This window comes from Python bivittatus, unplaced genomic scaffold (assembly GCF_059951505.1).
Source record: "Python bivittatus isolate LINGU-HERP-01145 unplaced genomic scaffold, Pbiv_v1 ctg000610_np1212, whole genome shotgun sequence".
NCBI classification, from domain to species: domain Eukaryota; kingdom Metazoa; phylum Chordata; class Lepidosauria; order Squamata; family Pythonidae; genus Python; species Python bivittatus.
Genome location: NW_028277088.1, coordinates 43,846,413 through 43,866,402, shown reverse-complemented (window position 1 = coordinate 43,866,402; position 19,990 = coordinate 43,846,413). Strand labels below are relative to the sequence as shown.

At 44.0% G+C, this 19,990-nt stretch overlaps 2 protein-coding genes across 4 annotated transcripts in view; one reads left to right on the top strand and one right to left on the bottom strand.

Moving 5' to 3' along the window:
• FYCO1 (FYVE and coiled-coil domain autophagy adaptor 1) overlaps window positions 1-19,990 on the bottom strand; it is a 49,233-nt gene that overhangs the window by 3,046 nt on the left and 26,197 nt on the right. For both annotated transcript variants that reach the window (XM_088150909.1, XM_088150910.1), the window contains 3 exons: window positions 19,501-19,645; window positions 882-977; window positions 467-677 (listed from right to left, as the gene is read on the bottom strand). In XM_088150909.1, the coding sequence (XP_088007035.1) occupies window positions 467-677; window positions 882-977; window positions 19,501-19,645 (452 nt within the window). The remainder of the gene's footprint in view (window positions 1-466; window positions 678-881; window positions 978-19,500; window positions 19,646-19,990) is intronic.
• Window positions 13,813-17,737, top strand: CXCR6 (C-X-C motif chemokine receptor 6). 2 transcript variants are annotated; one of them, XM_025173834.2, is made up of 3 exons: window positions 13,816-13,858; window positions 15,578-15,625; window positions 15,951-17,737. In XM_025173834.2, the coding sequence occupies exon 3, from the start codon at window positions 15,978-15,980 to the stop codon at window positions 17,007-17,009; it is 1,032 nt and encodes a 343-aa protein (XP_025029602.1). In that variant the 5' UTR covers window positions 13,816-13,858; window positions 15,578-15,625; window positions 15,951-15,977; the 3' UTR covers window positions 17,010-17,737. The 2 variants fall into 2 exon arrangements, with proteins under 2 accessions (XP_025029601.1, XP_025029602.1); XM_025173833.2 differs by having other exon boundaries at window positions 13,813-13,858; window positions 15,578-17,736.

Genomic DNA, 19,990 nt, shown 5'->3' with positions numbered 1-19,990 from the left:
TTGAAGGAGAGAGAAGACTTTATTTTCCCAGAGCCAGGTATGTAAAAGATCAGCTGTCGGGGCTGCCCCTTGCAGTTTCCCAGGAGTTCCTTTTATTGGGAAGACATTATTGTTCCTTGAAAGGTGAGAAGGAATGCCCACCCTCTAGGAATTCTTAGAAAAGGTAATTAACCAGGATTCCGAGAGAGAGGCTGGCCAGTGAAATTGACTAAGGAGCTTCTAAGGTCAGGCACCCTGCTGGGCCGGGGTTTCCTGTGTTTGCCTTACCAGGTATTGTCTAATTGGAATGTAAATCCCACTAAAAGTAGAGCATAATCGCTAATTATATATTTGGGACAGAGACCTAGAATGGTGTAGCTCTGCTAGCAAACAACAGATTTTCTTAGTTGAGCTGACTTGTTCATAATTAAATTATCTGCAATGTTTCCATGGAGGAGAACAATTCTGGTATGAAGGGCTGACTTACTTTACATTGATCCAGAGAGGTTTCTTCTGATTGCTTGTACACCACGCTGAATGATATACTCTTTGGGTCTGATGAAAATACCCAACTTATTGTAAGGCCAGTCTCGTCCACAGTAATTGGAATAATGCTGTAAGTACTTGACTTAATGAACAGTTCTCTGGTACCTTCTCCAAACTTTAAAATCTCCTCCACTGTGAGAGGCAACTTTAGCCTGAAGATAACAAACAAACAAATCAGAGCAAAAAAGAATGCTTGACTAACATATATGACACAAAATGTGGAAGCTCACTTCTTACTTGCAAGTACATTTTGTTATGAATCAGTGTTGTTAAAAGAAACAATGGCTTAACATTATTGTGTATCTGGTCAGTGGCACTTGCTTCCAGATAAACATGGTGAAATTAGCTGGGCTTACATCAATTCTCCTGACTTCAGCAAACAGATCTCTGCGTCTTGGGTCATTGGCAAATCATCAGATTCATCAAAAGTTGAGGAGCTATAGGTGCTGTTTCTGGGGACAAAGAGAATGGGATTATCATAATCACATATCATTTTCAAAATGGTACACAGAAATCTGAAAATCCAGAATCCACAATGGCTTATGATAAATATAGTATTACTCAATTAAATAATACACTGTACAATATAAATTACAATTCAGAACCAAAATAAATTTTTAAAAATGTATCCAGGAAAAACCTAACACCTAGAATGAAAACAAAAGAAGATAACAATGTAACCATCATGTTCTAATATTCCAATAGCTTGTGAGCCAATAAAGTATCTGGGGGTTTTATCCCCACAAACTGAAAGGGTGATGCACAATTATGAGACTGCTTGGAAACAATCTAAGCTGAAAAAAATCTTGAAACAATGGGAGAAAAAGCAGTTAGTCATTTTGGACAGATCAATGCACTTAAGATATAGATCTTACATAAAATAACTTTTTCATTTCACACAATACTGATTACTATACCTGATTAGCTCTATACCTATAATACTATACCTGATTTTATATTAGTTCAATGGGCAAAAGGCACAAAAATTCAAAATTAAAGTTTGTTATATTATATTGTAATATATATGTAATATGTAATATTAAATAATACATAAATAATTCATTATTGTTAACATATTTAACATATTAAATATTAATATGTAATATATAATATATAATAAAATTCATTGTTATATTAATTGAGTTAGAAAGGAGGATAAGAAATTGCAAATTTAGACTGATGAAGTGCAATTATCAAAATTAATGAGTTTTGTTGAAAATGGCAATGGAAAAGTCTGAATATCAATGGAGACATCCACTAAAGGCGTTATGTTTTATAAAAACAGAAAGACCCATCATGTGGGTAAGCAATGCTATGCAAAACAGAAAATAAGTAGTAATGAGCAAAATAAATTAAAGGTAGAAGGTAAAACAGAATATCTCATTATGTCTAGTTTATGCCAACACGTTTCACTATTTATTTATGTATTGTTTATGTACTGGAGCTTACATGGTGCTTCAGTCCATCAGGATTCTAAACAGTGTACCTCCCCTTCTTGAAGTAAAAGGGTTAAAATGCAATATAATAAAACAACAAAATGACAAGCAGAAAAAATAAAAAAAAGATATTTAAAAAGAAGGGCACCTAGAACAAAAACATCCAAACTCAACCCAGATTCAAACATATCCCAGATCACCTCTCAGGGATTTCTGAGGTGGTTTTAACAGCCCTCCTAAATCATAACAGAGTGGGGAACTGGTAAACTATTCCAGTGAAATGGGGCTGAAAAGAGAAGGCTCAACTCCTTGGGCCGTACAGATGATAATTCCTTAAGGGAAGGGTCCCCAAGCGAGCCTATCCTGCTCAATCTTACTACACGCCCAAAAGCTATTGGAAGTAGACAGAGCCAGTAATATCCAGACCTGAGCCATAGAAGCTTTCAAGATGGCAACCAACATCTTGAATTGCACCCAGAAGCCAACCAGTAATCAGTGTACCTCTCAACATAGGAGTGTTGTGGGAGAATTTTGGAACTCCAATTACTACTACCCAAGACACTGCTTTGGTGGCTCTCAGAGCACCCTCACATTTTCAGACCTTTTAGGGGGAGGATCTAACACATGAAATGAGAATCTAAGACTTGCATTAAATACTTTTGTGATCAAATTGCAGTCAGCAAACATTGTTTGGAAGAGTCACATATTCACCATTCAGCCAGAGGTAAGCAGTGACAGAATTATGTTGGGCTTCTCTAAGGAAGGCTCTCTCATTCACACCAAAGGATACGCTTGTTTCCTGATTTAGTTTCCTGAAGTATCTCCAAATAAATTGATTTATCTCCAAATAATCCATTAAAATTGAATGTTATAGATTTGATTGAATGTTATAGATATAGCTACCCTGGGCACCATTTGGAAGAGAGGCAGGTCAGAATTCCTACAGTGCAATTCTAGCCTTTATTACTACTAAAACATAGGTCCTACTAAAATCAGTGAGGCTGGGTACAGGATTTGCAGCTTTAAAGATAATTAATTTTTTTTCCCTAGGTGGAGCTCTCCAGATGTTTTGGACTAAAAGTCTAATCGCCCCTATCCATTTTTCACATGGCTCAGACATTTCATCACATATACAACACTATCAAAAATCAGTACTGAAAACAAATAGAACTATTTAAAAAATGCTGGAATGCAATATATTAATACTGTAATAACAAAATATTAATGAACAAAAAGTAAGAGATTGCTTCCAACTAGTGTGGAAATACAATGATATAGGTTGGTTGTAGTAATTCTAATTCACTCTTTGAATATGAAGTCACAGTACATAAGAAAGTAGAATAGTTTTATAAAAACCGTTTACTTTACTCGTCTATTTTAAAATTGTCATCACTAGATGGCAGTATATCAACAAAATAGCTCCCCTCTCTTGCACAGTATCTCACCAATTTTTTTCTCGGGGTTCTTCCTCATGGTTACTACCTACCAGTCCTTCACTTGGCAAAAAAACTACACTGGCATAAAAAGTGCAGGCCTCAATGGCTATTCCTATTCTGCCAAATACAGAATGCCAGCAAATGATGCTATCTTTATTTGAGGTATAGAGGGTGCTTTAAGAGCAGGGGTTACGGGATTCCCCTGACTTTGTTTTCCTCCCTCCCCACCAAGTGTTACCAGCCAGCAGAAAAACATCCACCAATCACTCTCCTTAATCTTGTCTGGGACCCAGGTGAGGGAGGAGGTGAATTCTGGCGGACAGCTATATCCGCAGGTTTATTTATTTGTCAAAGTGTGCTCTAATTTTATGCTAGTGTTTTCTGTAGGAGCATTCAAAAGGAGCTCAACTAAGAATTATTGCTTGATAAACTCCTTTCGGACATGGGTATAGTGCGCTCCTGTAAAAGTGCTAAACCCATTTCAAAAGGAGATGAATACAACTTTAGCGCTATTCCAGAAAAGCATAAATCTGTGTTCAAAAACCACCCAATTGTGAAAGATAAGTAAAAAGCCAATGGCTTTCATGGTAGAGATTATCAGTTGTTCAAGGCCAAGAAAGTCAGAGCAAGGAGTCTGCTGAAAGTTAGGAAAGGTGATAAGAAGCAGCAGGTGGGTTTAAGTTACAGCTATAAGAGAGGAATTGTACCCACTTTCTGAAGTAGTCAATGTAAGGTTTGCCCCGTTCGACAGAGAAACTCTCGTGACATGTGTGGTTCACAAAGAAGGTTTACTCATGCGTAACATAGTAGTCACAAGCAAAGCCAGGACTGGCTTGGTACAATTGCATCACTTGTTATATTCCCCCCTTCCCGCGCTTTTTTCCCGCCCCGCGATCACGTTGCAGCTGCGGATTATTGGCCCCCAATAATCCCCCTTGATTGTTCATGATGGCAGGATCGGTCAGGGTCCATTGTCCTTGATTGCCAGTCCCCCTCCGGCTGGGTTGGTTCCTCCCCGTTACGTGCAAGCCCGCGGGTTCTGTGCTGCGTTGTGATCTTGTTTCGCTGCCTGCGGCCCCGTTCATTGCTGGCTCGCGCCGTTATCAGTTTATAGTTAAAAGCTTCCGCTGCGGTTTTCCTGTTTGGCTGGGCGCAGGTGGCCCGTTAATTAGCGGCGCTTTCAGTTCCTCTTTTCCCCGCTAGCTACCGCCGGTGGATTCCGCGTGGTCTGGCTGCGAGCTTCCCTGAAGCCCCGTGCTTCCCTGAAGCCCCGTGCTGACCGAACCTGACATACCGCCCCCCTGAAGACAATTCCCCCCCCGGCTCTATTTCGGCTTCCCGGGGTATTTTTTGTAAAAGTCCCGCACTAGGTCCGGTGCCCTTATGTGGGTTTTACTCACCCATTCGCTGTGGGACTTGGGAAAATGTTTCCATTGCACTAGGAGCTGGGTCTGCCCCTTGTGCCTCCGGGCGTCCAGTATCTGGTTGATCTCGAAATGCTGCTCCCCCCCGACCATGATGGGTGGTGGCACTCCCTCTGTCTTGTGCCAGGCGTTCCCCGGCTGGTGCAGCTTTAGCAGGCTGCAATGGAACACCGGGTGGATCTTCCCGAGGCTTTTCGGGAGCGTCAGCCTGACGGTTACTGGATTGATGACCTCTGCAATGGGGAACAGCCCCACAAACCTCGGGCTGAGTTTTTTCGATGCCTGGTGCGTCTTTAGGTTTTTGGTTGACAGATACACCTGGTCCCCCACTTTCCACTGCTCCTCGGGGAGCCTCTTGCGGTCCGCGTGTTTCTTGTAGTCGGCTTTGGCTCTTTGCAATGCCGCGTGCGCCGCTCGCCGGGTCGCGTCGATTTGGGCGAACCAGGCGTCCAGGGAGTTGATCTGGGATTCCGGCTGAGGCAACTCCAGCATGGGGACGAAGTCTCTCCCGGTGGCTACTTTGAACGGAGAGAACTCGGTACTCTTGTGGACGGCGTTGTTGTATGCCACTTCCGCGAATGGTAGTAGCTCCGCCCAATCGTCCTGTTGGTGCCCCACGTAGCAGCGCAGGTACTGTTCGAGCCCCCCGTTCAGGCGTTCCGTGGCTCTGTCCGTCTGTGGATGCGCCGCGGAAGAAAGGGCTTGTTTCGTCCCCACCCGCTTCAGGAACTCCCTCAAGAACCGCGCGATGAAGTTGCTGCCCCGATCGCTGACGACCCGTCGGGGCGCGCCGTGGAGCCGGTAAACATGTTGCACGAACAGTCTCGCCAACCCCTCTGCCGTGGGGACTCGCCGGCACGCTACAAAGTGCGCTTGTTTAGAGAATAAGTCCGTAACCACCCAAATGGCGGTCTTCCCCTTACTCTCCGGGAGCTCTACTATGAAGTCCATGGCGACCTCTTGCCATGGGCCGTCGGGTTCCGCTACCGACTGGAGTAGCCCTCTAGGTTTGCCTTTGGCCCCTTTCGCCGTCGCGCACACCGGGCAACCCCCCGAGTACGCCTCCACGTCCTTACGGAGCGTGGGCCACCAAAACTGCCGCCGGATTAAGTGGGGCGTCTTTACGAAGCCGTAATGCCCCGCGCTCCGGCTGTCGTGGGCTCTTTCCATGACCTCCCGTCGGCAACCCTCGGGCACGTACAGCTTTCCTTCGTGCCACCACAACCCCTCTTGGCTGGTTAGCGCCTCTCGGTTCTGCTTGAGCCAAGCGTCCTGCTCCGCCGCCTCCGCGAACCCTTGCCTTGCTTCAGGCGCCGCGTCCCGTCGCTCCCCCTTGGTCTGGCTTCGGGTCACCGCCTTTGCAGCCAGTCTGCTGGCAGGGATGATGGAGTCCACAATCTCCTCCCGTAGGCTGGCGTGCTGGGGCATGCGAGACAGTCCATCTGCTAGGAAGTTGCGCTTCCCGGGGATGTGTTTTAGTGTGAACCTGAACCTCCCGAAGTATTGGGACCACTGCGCCTGTTTGGGGGATAGCTTACGCGGGGTTTTCAGGGCCTCGAGGTTCTTATGGTCCGTCCACACCTCGAACGGTTCAGCTGCCCCCTCCAGTAGATGCCTCCACATGGCCAGTGCCCACTTGACTGCGTACGCCTCTTTCTCCCACACCATCCACCTCCTCCCCGTCTCGGTGAATTTGCGGGAGGCGTAGGCGCATGGGTGGATGGCCCCCTCCGGGCTGGGCTGGAGCAGGACTGCCCCCGTTGCCACGTCTGACGCATCTACTTGGATTATAAACCGCCGATCTGGGTCGGGATGGCGCAGGATCGGCTCCGCTGTGAACCGCCGTTTTAGCTCCTCAAACGCCCCCTGGCATTCTGCAGTCCACGCAAGTGCCATGCTGGGCTTGGGGGGTTTCCCAGTGCCCTTGGTCTTTAGCAGGTCGGTTAGGGGAAGGGCGATTTGGGCGAAGTTCGGGATAAACTGTCTATAGAAGTTCGCAAACCCTAGGAAGCTTTGGAGTTGCCTCCGGGTTCGCGGCGCTTCCCAGCCCAGGACATCCTTTACTTTCGCCGGGTCCATCTCAATTCCCCGGCTGGATATTCGGTAGCCGAGGTAGTCTAGTTGCTCTCGATGGAACTCGCATTTCGATAGCTTCGCGTACAGCTGTGCCTTCAGCAGTCTCTGGAGCACCGTGCGCACCAGGCTCACGTGCTCCGCCAGGGTTTCGGTGTAGATGAGGATGTCGTCCAGGTAGACCAGGACGCCCCTGTAGAGTAGGTCGTGCAGCACCTCATTTATTAGCTGCATAAATACCCCCGGGGCCCCTTTTAATCCGAACGGCATCACGGAAAACTGGTAGCTTCCGAGCGGCGTGTTGAACGCCGTCTTCCACTCATCTTTTGCGCGGATCCTGACTCTGAAGTAAGCTTCGCGCAAGTCCAGTTTTGTGAACACCCTCCCCTTAGACAGATGCGACATCAAGTCCTTCATCAGGGTGAGGGGGTATTTGTACTCCGTGCTGATTGCGTTCAGCCCCCGGTAGTCCACGCACATTCGGAGCGAGCCATCCTTCTTCTCCCGGAATAGTACCGGGGCCACTAATGGTGACTTCGCGGGTTGGATGAATCCCCGCGCTAGGTTCTTGTCTATGAACTCCCGCAGAGCCCCCATCTCTCTCCTTGACAGGGAGTACATTTTCGGCTTAGGCAGGGTCGCCCCTGGCTCTAACTCGATGGCGCAATCACTGGGCCGGTGTGGTGGGAGCTGGTCGGACTCCTTCTCTCTGAACGCTGCCGCCAGGTCTCGATACTGCCTCGGGATTCCGCCGCCCGTCGTGGGTTCCCCGGGCCCGGCCTCTCTCTTTGCGGTTGTCTCGCCAGTCGCCGCTGCCTCCCCACGCCTCGGGATCGTTGCGGGTCTCCAGGGTCCCGGCGCTGCTGCTGCTGCTGTTGCCGGCCGGGTCTCAGGCTCCGTCTGCTCTCGCCCCGTCTCCCGGTGTCCCGGACCCTCCACTTGCCCGTCTGTGGTTGCGGCCGCACCCGTCTCCATGGCTCGGTCCCCTCTGCTCTCGCACTTCGCCGGTCTGTCGACCCCGAACCGCACTGCCTCCGCCGTCCAGTCGACCCGTGGGTTCCGTCGCCGTAGCCACGCCAAGCCGAGTACCACCGCGTAGTCGGCCACCGGGACCACCACAAATCTCAGTTCTTCCCGGTGACTCCCGATCGTCATCTGGACCGGCTCGGTGTAATACTGAGCTGGCCCCCCCCCCCGCCAGCGTGCCGTCTAGCTGGCTGAATGCAATGGGCTCCCGGAGTCGCCTCAGCTGTAATCCGAGCCCCGAGACCACAGCTGGGTGCATCAAGCAGTGGGTGCAGCCTGAATCCAGTAGCGCCCGCAGCTGTGCCTCCCCTCTGGATCTCACCCCCCGGATGTGTATTCTCACCCGGAACGGAGGGCAGTCCTCATCTCCTATTGGGTCCACGCGCCTCGACTCCCCTGCTCGCACTGGGACGCCATTCAGTGCGAGCGCGCCTCGTTTCCCGCCGGCTCCGAGTCCTCTCCGGAGGACGCCGTCTCCGGGGTCGACCACCCCCCGCGTCCTTTCTCGGTCACCGCCGCCACTGCCCCCTTCCGTGGTCGGTCGCCGGCCCTTTTCCCGGTCGCACGCGGGGGCTTGACTTCAGGCCGTGGTGAGGCTCCTTCCCGCTCCGTCGGGCACTGCGCTGCTCGGTGGCCTCTGCCTCCGCACCGGAAGCACAGGTTCGGGGCTCTGGTCGCCTCTCGCACCCCGGTGGACTGCCGCCGACTGCTCCGCCTTTCCTCGGGGGTTCTCTCCCTCGGCTGGTCCCTCGGCTGGTCCCGTCGCCTCGCGCTCTGTTGGATCTGCCGCCATGCCGATTCCGCAGTTCCGGCCAGCCAGATCCAATCTTTCACTGTGGACGGGTCGTCCCGCCCCAGTGTCCGCTCCAGGATCTCTGGATTGAGCCCCCTCTTAAAATACTTCACCCTCAGGGACTCCGGCCAGTCCGTGAGCTTCTCTGCCAACCTCCGAAACTCCAGGGCGTACTCTGATACCGACTTGCCCCGCTGTCTGAACTGCAGGATGTCGTCCTCCGCCCGCTTGGCGCTCAATGTGTCCTCGAATCTGTCCTGGAGCGCCTGCATGAAGTCCGGGAAACTCCGTAGTTCCGCCGCGTTGGCATCGTATAGTCCGACCACCCAGCTAGCTGCTTGACCATCTAGCAGCTCGGCCACGTAGGATACTCTATCCTCGTCCCTAGCGAATAGGTGACCACCCCTCTGCATGAACCCCCTAACGTGCGTCAAAAAGTGCGGCAGCTGTTCAGGGTCCCCTGAGAACTTCCCAGTGATACCTCGAAGTCTCAGGGCGTCTGCCGCCCGTCGGTCCACCCACTGGGGCATCGTGGGCGGTGCCGGCTGAGGTGCCGGACCGCCACCCCTGTTGCTCACCCCCTCGCTCACCGCCGGTGGTCCCACTCTCTGTAGCAGGGTCTGGAGCATCGCCTCCATGGCGTCTAGGCACCGCTCGACTCTCTCCTCTAGTCGGGCGAACTTCTCGTCCCACTCGCAGTTCCGGGACCCTGAACCTCGGGTCATCGTGACGCCTGAACCGTCTGGCCCTTGGTTCACGCCCATCGACCACCGCTCGGCTGGAGGGCGCCCGGTCCTGGCCGCTGTCCCGTCGCTCCCGGGTGGCTCTGACCGTCCCTCCTCGAGCCTGGGTTCCTCGTGCTCCAGCTGACCCACAGATTCCTCGTCGCTGGTCATGCCTGTATTGGAAAAGGAAACGCTCCTCGGTGGTACCGGGTAGCGCTAACGGTGAGTCCTGGCTTTATGTAAGGTTTGCCCCGTTCGACAGAGAAACTCTCGTGACACGTGTGGTTCACAAAGAAGGTTTACTCATGCGTAACGTAGTAGTCACAAGCAAAGCCAGGACTGGCTTGGTACAATTGCATCACTTGTTATATTCCCCCCTTCCCGCGCTTTTTTCCCGCCCCGCGATCACGTTGCAGCTGCGGATTATTGGCCCCCAATAATCCCCCTTGATTGTTCATGATGGCAGGATCGGTCAGGGTCCATTGTCCTTGATTGCCAGTCCCCCTCCGGCTGGGTTGGTTCCTCCCCGTTACGTGCAAGCCCGCGGGTTCTGTGCTGCGTTGCGATCTTGTTTCGCTGCCTGCGGCCCCGTTCATTGCTGGCTCGCGCCGTTATCAGTTTATAGTTAAAAGCTTCCGCTGCGGTTTTCCTGTTTGGCTGGGCGCAGGTGGCCCGTTAATTAGCGGCGCTTTCAGTTCCTCTTTTCCCCGCTAGCTACCGCCGGTGGATTCCGCGTGGTCTGGCTGCGAGCTTCCCTGAAGCCCCGTGCTTCCCTGAAGCCCCGTGCTGACCGAACCTGACAGTCAATTCCCAGACTAATAAAGATTCAGGAAATAGTTTTATAAACAGCCTGCAAGTTCCTTCATTATTAATGAAAAGGTTCACAGTTTCCCATTCATAGAAAGACAGCAAATAAGAACAATTAGAAAGATTCCACCCTAATGTATCCTGAGGATATACACTGCCTGTATGTTTGGAAATATGTCAGTTGCCAGAATTCTTATAATCTCATCCCTTCTTATTATTAATTTTAAAAACCTTCTAAGAATTGCATTTGGAAAAGGAATTTATTTTTGGTGACAAGAGCCGGTCACATGCCGACAGAGGACAACAGACTGTTCAGTATGGTTTCAAACACGTGCAATAAAGATTTTTATCTAGCCATACTATGTCCTCTGTCTAAGAGACTTCAGTTGAGTCTAGCTGTCAAGCTAGATAAAATTGGGGTACAGAGATTTACTGTTGAGACTGGGGAGCCTGACAGCTTGATTGGCCTCACATGCTTGTGCCATGATGGAAGGAGAGCTATTGCCCACAAACTAACAATTAGCATGATGGCTATTGATCATCTGGCAACTCCAGCATCAATCAGTAGCCAACACCTTGCTCCAAAAACAGGTCCAAATGCCTATCCAGATGGAATAGCTAGTTCAGATCATGAACCAGCCAGCTCAGCAGAATAAAATTACAATCACAATCCAAATCAACTACTACCCAGATGGGTCCCCTCCGAGTGGGAACCAGGCTGATCCCACAGCTGTTGCCACTGCCAAGTGCCTACAATGAGAGAGGTGTAGGGAGCAGTTCAAACAGGGATTGTCAAATGGAAGAAGAGATTAACTAATTCATCAAAGTATCTCAGGCCCAATAATTACAGATCCAGATCTGCTTGGGCATAAATGGAAGACTCAAAAAATTATAGGTAGGAAAAAAGGACAACATTAATCACTTTCATTCTCTTTTGTTCTGAATCAAGGTGGCTTGCTTAAAATCTAGCAATACCATTTGCTGGAGTACATGAATAGGAGGATATTACTCCATGTGTATCCTGTTTATGGACATTTCATAGATATCCAGCAGAACATGGTGGAGCATGATACTCAGTGAGAAAGGCTTTTCTCATCTGACACTATTATTCTATGAATGGATAGAAATGAGATTCAGACCATGGAATTTCTGATTCTCAACTCTTATCTGTATAATGTATATTATGTATTACACATTTTAATAAATAAATATGTGGAAAGTAAAGTGCCAAAGTGGTCCCAGTGGTGGTAAGAGCACCTGATTACTCCTAAGCTGGGAGATCCCAGCAGATCCCAGGAACAACATCAGAGCTCTCTGTCCAGAAGAGTGCAGTGCTAGGAACAGCTAAGATATTGCACAGAACCCTCAAACTCCCAGGCCTCTGGTAGAGGAACCAAGATCGAGAAAGACACATACCACCCATAGGGGTGAGAGGAGGGGGACAGGGAGAGGGGGAGAGAGAGAGAGAATGAATGGATATATAATGGATCATTTCACATCCCATGATAACAACCAAGCCTGATATTTTCCAGATACACTGTTGTAAGTAATATTCCAAATGTTTTAATATTTAGCATAAATATTTAGGTGATAGCATCTGGTGTTTTCACAACTTTACCACAGCGGGCCATTGTTCGTGATAAGTGATTGCTACTCATATATGCTACCTCTTTTTAAACAGTATTTCACAAGTATTTGTCATATCAGTGTTTGACAACATTAAGACAGGTGATGTAAATAGTATTTTATATCTGGTAATATATTTTTCTCTCTGCACTGAGAACAGCATTTTTAACAGAGCTTTTGGGGACTGAATACTGACAAATGTATTCTAATTATCTGAACAGCTTCTTTCATTCTGAAACATTTTATGGATGTGTTAGCTCAAACTACAGTAGCTACACTTTCAGATCTCAAGACAAACAAGTAGAGAAGGGGAAAAAAGGATAAAAGAAAAAATCTATCTGTTAATATAGTAACCTTTATCACAGAAAGTCTTTTGGGCGTTGTGTGTATATATCTATATTTTAAACCCAGTAAGTGTTATCACTGGACAAGATCCAATGCATTTGATGTATTAAAATGTTTAATTAAAGAAAATAAGTCGTTGTGGTGATGTATCTTATGGCTAAACTTCATTGTAGTAGTAAATCTGAATGTAGGCCTTATCACATGCCAAGAAGAAGACAAGATAAGGACTAATCTCTCTAGTATGCTGATTTTCTATATTCAAGGAATCCTTTGTGGAAAAGCAATCCCCAAAAGACTTGCAAATGGTCCTCTCTCTATATGGGTTTATCATCTCAGTATCAACTACTTGTTAATACATTTGTAGCATAATAGGAATATTCCTTATTTCAAATAAATATTTTTCCCCATTGCCAATTCACTGGGGACAAGTAATATTAGATTTCTTGAATTATTAAGACCTTAAAGTTTTTATGGGCAATAAGAAAGCAGGTTGAAGAGGAATTAGCTGTGTCTAAGAAGATGTTGTTTGAATATTCACCTTTCACTGCATAATAAGGAAGCACTAAAGCTCTAAAGTTGTCAGAAAAGGACCACAATGCTGAGAGAGATTCCAGGGAAGACAGTGGAAACCTATAAGACCACAATGAAGCCTGGAAATTTGAAGGAACCAATTTATCTTCAGTTCAAATCCAGTAAGTTCTCCTAGGACTTTAGAAATGACAAGCTCTGAACTGGAGACTTAATACCTATTGAGTGGGACAAGGTTACTTTTCCCAGAATCCTGTTTATGGGGGGATATTCAACAGTTCCTTTGGTACCCTCCAAACTCCCTGACCCATCAATGTTTTTGTTTTGTTTCTGAACATGCCTACCATAGCAGCCTTACTGCCCACAACATGCTTGCTTTCAAAATATCTACCCACCAAAATGATTTGTTATGCTTGCCCTACAGAATCTGCACAGAATCTTTATGAAGTGGCCTATAAAACAAACCCTTCACTTCCTGAACTAATATCTGAATCTTAGGATCATGAATTAGTTTCAACATTGTGTCAAATTCCAATAAAATTTAATAAAATTGTTGCAGATACAACAAATTAAAAAGTGCTGAATATAGGCACATTTGCCTCTTTTCCTCCAGATAGTCATATAATACTATTGTTTTGTTTTAAATTTTCATGTAAAACTACTCATGCCTCTTGAAAGCAATTCACTATATTGGGGATGTTTTGAGCAGCTAACTTAAAAACTTAAAAACAGCATGACTATTTCCAATATCTTCAAAACTATATAGGTGTTACCAAGATAAAGCCAATATTTTAAATTGGCACAAACAGGCATTTCTAATTTGATCCTCAGTAACATAATTTGTTTCTACTTGCAATAAGATCATACAAGAAAATGTATATGACAATTTCATTATATCACATGTATCTTGCGATATATACATCACATATATATTTTCCCAAAATCAACTGTGTTATTCAAGGCAGAGGTATCTAATGGTTAACCATATGCAATATCTTTTCTTGTAAAACATTGAACAGGAAGCAGATGATAACAGATAAATACGTATCGCTACCACGAATGTCACCTCCATGCTGTGTCTGATATTAAACTACAGCTGTTCCACCACTGCAAGGTAAGCTGTTATCTGCTTCAGACTTATATTTAAAATCTACACATATAGGAAAACAAACTAGAGAAATCACCATCTTTTTAAAGAATGACTTTGAAAAGTTTATATACTTCTTTAAATATGTTGTATTTTAAAAAGCAGATTGCTTTTATTTTTTTTTATTAGTTCCACATTCTTTAATCTCCCTTTTCATACCCATTTATACAACTTTTGAATAACTGGTTCATTTTCTTTTCCAAGAATATTTGCTATAAAAATGCATCATTACTGTAGTATTTCTATTTGCAAAGTGGGAACAAACAAATCCAGGTATTATCATCAAAGGATGCAATCAATCATCAGTTAGCTCCAGCTTCCTATGGTTATTATGCATATTCAACTTAAGAATTTTATTTGTTGTTTTTTTAAAGTATTTTTAAAGTATTTGGTAAGTTTTATTTTGATTAAGCACTCTACAAAAGTAGTTTGAAAACAGAGATGCAAAAGGATAAAGTGTAATTAAAAGGTACATTGTAAAAAGGAGTATTCAGTAGTCCATTCTCCCCCTTTCATTTCCCCCCAACCACTATTACTTATTTATACTTTGTTTTAAATTTTTACAGTTGTTGTTTATATCTATGTAAGCCATTTTTTTCAGTTGTTTTTTAACCACCCTGAAAATCCCTTCTGGATGACTACTTATGCTCTTTTGTGCCTTTTACTGATGTATAGCAGGCACAATTATTGTGCACTTACACATATCTGATTAGCTGTATGATCTCACACCTTCATTCAGGATCAATATAGTAGAAACATATTTCACAATGAAGGTTCAGATCATATCTCAGGTTGATGATTGGTGATTCCCATATGAAATTAAATTTTACCTATGATTATAGCTGTAAGACATAGATGGAAAATAAGGGTTTGCAGATATAATTGTGACCTTTTTACCCATAAAATGTTTATCTCATGGGATAATTCCTGTTTAAAAATAGTGAATAAATCTATTTTCTAGGCAAACTGGGCCTCCAGGATATTAGCATTTTGGATCAATTCAATTCTGAAGAAACTGCTTTTAAAACTTCTATAGAATTAAACAAAAAAAATGATTTATATTAGGCAGCTTCTTGGCAGTTTTTTCAACTTAGATACTTGTTATTTGGACTCTTTGGTTCTGATGCCATTATTGGTTCTGAAGTTCTATTGTGGTTGGAGATTTTAGGGAATTAAATTGAGATTTATAAACCAGTAAATCATGTTTTAGGAAGTTCAAAGAACTGATGAAGCTGACTTTATGTTACCTCTGAAAACAGCTTATCAAGATGGTGGAAGGCTGTCTTTCAAAGTGTGCAATTAATTTCCTTTGATCTTAATGGTAAAAATGTTTTGTATATATTGGACACATCAGAGAATGTTTAATAAGAGTTGGCTGCTATCGCCTTATTGTTGAAGTGCAATTTAGAAACTGGAACTTTAACTCAAAAGATTTGAACTTATCTCCCTATTGTCACATTTGGGGCTGAAATCAATAGGGTTGTTAATCTGACCTGGATCAATCTTCTTGGCTACTTTTCCTATATGTGAAACTTATCAAGTCAACAAGAATTGTGGACTTTTTAGGCTCAGGGCAGAATGTTATATAATACTGGAAGAAGAAATTTGCACCTGATCTGCAGCAATGGGTTGTTCATATATGTTGGTTGTCAACAAGTGAATTCTTTGTTTTTGTTTTTTTAATAGAGGAGAAAGAAAGAAGACTTCTGAATAGTTTCATCTTGGAGGAGGGAGGTAGTTTTATGATGTAATCTTCCAAGCTTTCCTCTCTTTTTCTTCATAAAGATTAATTTCAGTGTTGCCTTACATTGTTAATACTAATAACAATAAGCGTATTTTTGTTGTAAGTTAGTCTGATGCACTCTCAAACTAAAGAAATTAAAGTGACAAACTGAAGCAGCCTTCCTCAATCTGTGTCTAGACTACAACTGCCAATCACTCCCCACGCTGCCCTCTCCAAGCTGGTGGATCTTGATAGAAACACCTCCCAATAACAAAGACGAAAGATTGAACTGTAGACTTATCAAGTGAAACCATTTTCCAATGTATGTGCTTACAGGTATTAAAGAAGGGAAGGAACGCAAACATGGAAGAAGATGATGATTACTATGCATACCTTAGCAACAACACTTATAATGAAAACTACTCACATGAAACCTTTTTGGGGTTCCAGCGAGTTTTCCTTCTCTGCATGTATTCATTTGCCTGCATCTTTGGAGTGGCAGGAAATTCTCTGGTTATCATAATTCTAGTTTTCTACAAAAATGTGGAGACGGTTACAGACACATTTTTAGTGAGCCTGGCTATTGCTGATTTGAGCTTTCTTTGTACGCTGCCCTTCTGGGCTTATTCTGCTGCAAAAGAGTGGATCTTTTACACTCTGCCATGTCAAATTATCCTAGGACTTTACACCTTGAATCTGTACGGTTCCATGTTAACTCTCACTTCTATAACGATTGACAGATATTTTGTAATTGTCCAAGCAACCAAAACTCATATCAGTCAACGCAAAAGAAGGTTCTGGGGTATTGTAGCCTGTATTTTGACTTGGGTGATCTCTCTGGTGCTTGCTTTGCCACAGTTCATCTTCAGTACAGAGAAAAAATTAGACAAAAAGATATGTTTTGCAAATTATTCTTCACGGTTTATGGCGCTGTTCACAGAAACAACTCAGATGACACTTGGATTCTTCTGCCCCATGCTTATCATGCTTATATGTTATTCAATTATTGTAAAAACTTTACTCAGTGCTAAGGGCTTCCACAAGCACAAATCCTTGCAAATAATATTTGCTATTGTTGTAACTTTCATTTTGACGCAGATGCCTTATAACCTTTTGAAACTCATTCGTGCCTCAGATCGTTCTATCATACTGAATTACAGGTTTGACTACGCTTTGATCATAACAGAAGCAATTGCTTATTTCCATGGTTGCCTCAACCCAGTTCTCTATGTCTTTATTGGTGTGAAGTTTAGAAAGAATTTGGCAAAAATTCTAAAAAATAATTGTTGTGTTAAATGCCAAGTTACAAAACAATGGCATACAACTGATGAAAATGGCTCCAAAAGTGGAACTGCCACATATAATGCAGAGGAAACCAGCATGGTTCCCTTATAAGAGACCTAGGACATTTACTCAGGAATGACTTTAGACTGATTTTAGCCCTAGTTGCCCTGAGCACTCATGAAAACAAGCAGTATGAATTGCATTTTTCTCAATATAGCTATCATGACTGTAAACCTTGTAGTTTTCTGGCAAAGAAAATGGACAGAATCTCACTGCAGTACTAATTTCTTATGCTATAGGCTTCATCTGAAAAAAAGGCAAAATTAAAATGTCTTAAATTATGTAGCAGTTTTAGAACAAATTCTGAAAAGCTTACGCTAAATCCTGGCATCTTTTACTTGTAATCAATCACTGATCATGAAAATGCACTGCCAGGAATTAAGAGTAGATTGAAGAAGCCACCAATGTTTTAGCCTGCCTTTGCTTGCAATAAGTACCTTTTCACATTAAATACTGATATTTCTGTACAGCCTAAAGCACAGAATAAAGATAATGCAAGTATTTGTTTTTGTTCTGCCTTTCACAATGAAATATGCTTTACACTGACTACAATATTACTGTAGCCTATATAGATTTTCTGCTCCTGCCGGTAATAGATTTATGAGATATTGAGTAAAAGAACTTTCATAGACTTTGTCCCCTGATTTAAAATTGGTTGTGTGGTGCCTAATTCAATTACAGAATGTTGGCTAGTTATAATATATACACCAGTTGTTGTTATTATGTAAAATAAACTCAAGTCAATGACTAAACAGATGCTTGGAGTCTGCTGAAATTACTCTAAATTCTGTTTTCCCATCTGCAGATGGAGGAGAGGGGAGGGAAAGAAATGCTCAAGGCTAGCCATTGATTCAGACACTTTTGTTAACACCAAAACACTAAGTCTTCAAGCTACATTATGCCTGAGTTCATATATTACTTTTCATGGAATCCCCACATCCGTGGAGTTCACCGTTGCCTTCTCTTTCCACAGAAGCCAGGATATGCAACAACCAGATTCATACATTCACTCTCCTACCATTTATTGGGAACGGAAAAGTTGAGTGCCTGCCCGCATTACAAATTCTTTTATTCTGTGAGGAAAGTGTTACCCATAAGGAAGACTACAGACATGAAATCAATGAAAGGTTATACATTAATCATAAGGGGAAAAAAAGTGAAATCATAAATACAGACAACCTGGAACCTTCTGAACTGGATTTGCAGAATTCTCCAGCTACAATAGCCAAAGAACTGAAAAACCTCGCCAAGAAAACTGCAAGACCTTCTCCAGGCAGTCTCTGAGAATTGGACATGACTTAACATATAAAAAAAAGTTAACAATTTAGAGATATAAGCAAGATTATTTCAAGCTAAATAATAATAATAATAATAATAATTTGCACATGCTAAATATCTCATTTGAGAAGGGCAAGATGGCCCATTTAGTTTTATCTTTGTGTATGTGTGTGTGTGCCTTTGAGTCAGTGTTGACTCCTGGCAACTGCCTGGAGAAGTCCCTGCAGTTTTCTTGACAAGATTTCAGAAGTGGTTTGCCATTGCCTGCTTCTTAGGGCTAAGAGAGAGTGACTGGCCCAAGGTCACCCAGCCAGCTTCATGCCTAAGGAGGGACTAGAACTCATGTCTCCCAGTTTCTAGCCTGATACCTTAACCACTACACCAAACAGGCTCTGAGTTTAGCTAAGTATTTATTTATTTATTAGGTTTATGACCCACCTCCAAGTTCAAGGCAGCATGGACAGCACTCCATCCTCCATCCTCCAATTTCCTCCATAAGCCTGTGAGGTAGACTGAACTGAGAGAAATGGACTGGCTCAAAGTTACCCAGTGAGCTTACAAAGTTGAGGGTAGACTTGAACTTGGCTTTCCTAGGCCTACTCCAACAACTTAACCACTATACTGCACATTTACTTACTTCAAACCTTGCAGCAGAACTAGATCTTCTGTCATAATGTGGAACCATTCTCATAACTTTTTTAGATCAGGGCTATCAATTTTTCATGACTGAGGATCATATTTTTCTTCTACTATTTATTTTTGGCAGCCAAGGGCTTCAATAGGCAGGACAATGATGAAATGACCTCACCAGAAAAGGCTGAACTGAGCTTTTGTTATTTTTGTTGGGAGAGGGGAGGGAAGAGTCCCTCTTCCTCCACTTTTAAACCTATCCAATATTTACCTCACATAGAGAAGTCACCAGAAGATGCACTGTCAGTTTTTCGTGGTTTGGTGCTGGGGTGTGAGTCCAGAAAGAACACACTGCACACTCTGCCTGTTTTGACAGAATGTATACATTTAAAACCCCCATATTTACCTGAAAAGAAGACCATTCTGAATTTGAGGTGATTCCCTTTCCAAGGGAAGATAAAACAGCCAAAGCAGTCTCCATCTGTCTCTATTGCTATGTTCCCAATGAATCTACAATGATCCTTTGATTTTTGAAGGTGAAAGAAATAGTTTTCCTTTCCAGTAAATACATGCACATCCTTTTGCTGCTAATCAGTGGTATTCTCAGCCATTTTTTAAAATTATGTTTACTCACAGATCGGGCACACTACGGTCCAGAGATTCTTCTTCAGTTTGGCTTTTGTTGTGAACAGAGTCACTTTCCTGTATTTGGCCCACTTCCTCATCTGTTATTATATCAAACACTGCATCATCTGTGGATTTAGAGGCTTCATTTGTAACTGTGCCAGAAGGAAAAGATACAAAGAACATTACTTGTATGGCAGGGAGACTTCATTTTGGGGGCAGTGTTTGTAGACTTAGGCTGCCAGAAAGGACATTAAATAAATTGCACTGATGTTTCACCAACAGACATTTCTCATGTACTCCAAAAAGTCACCATTAAATGCAGAATGACAATCTCCAAGATGTTTAAACAAGGTGGTCATTTCTAATAGCATACCCATCCATTTCTGCCTAATCCACATAATATTCCATAAATATTGTTTCCATAAAACCTGTTTCCTGAGTTGAAAGAGAACCCATTGGTTTGCTGGATTTTGAGTGCCCCACTTCTCTTCAGCATA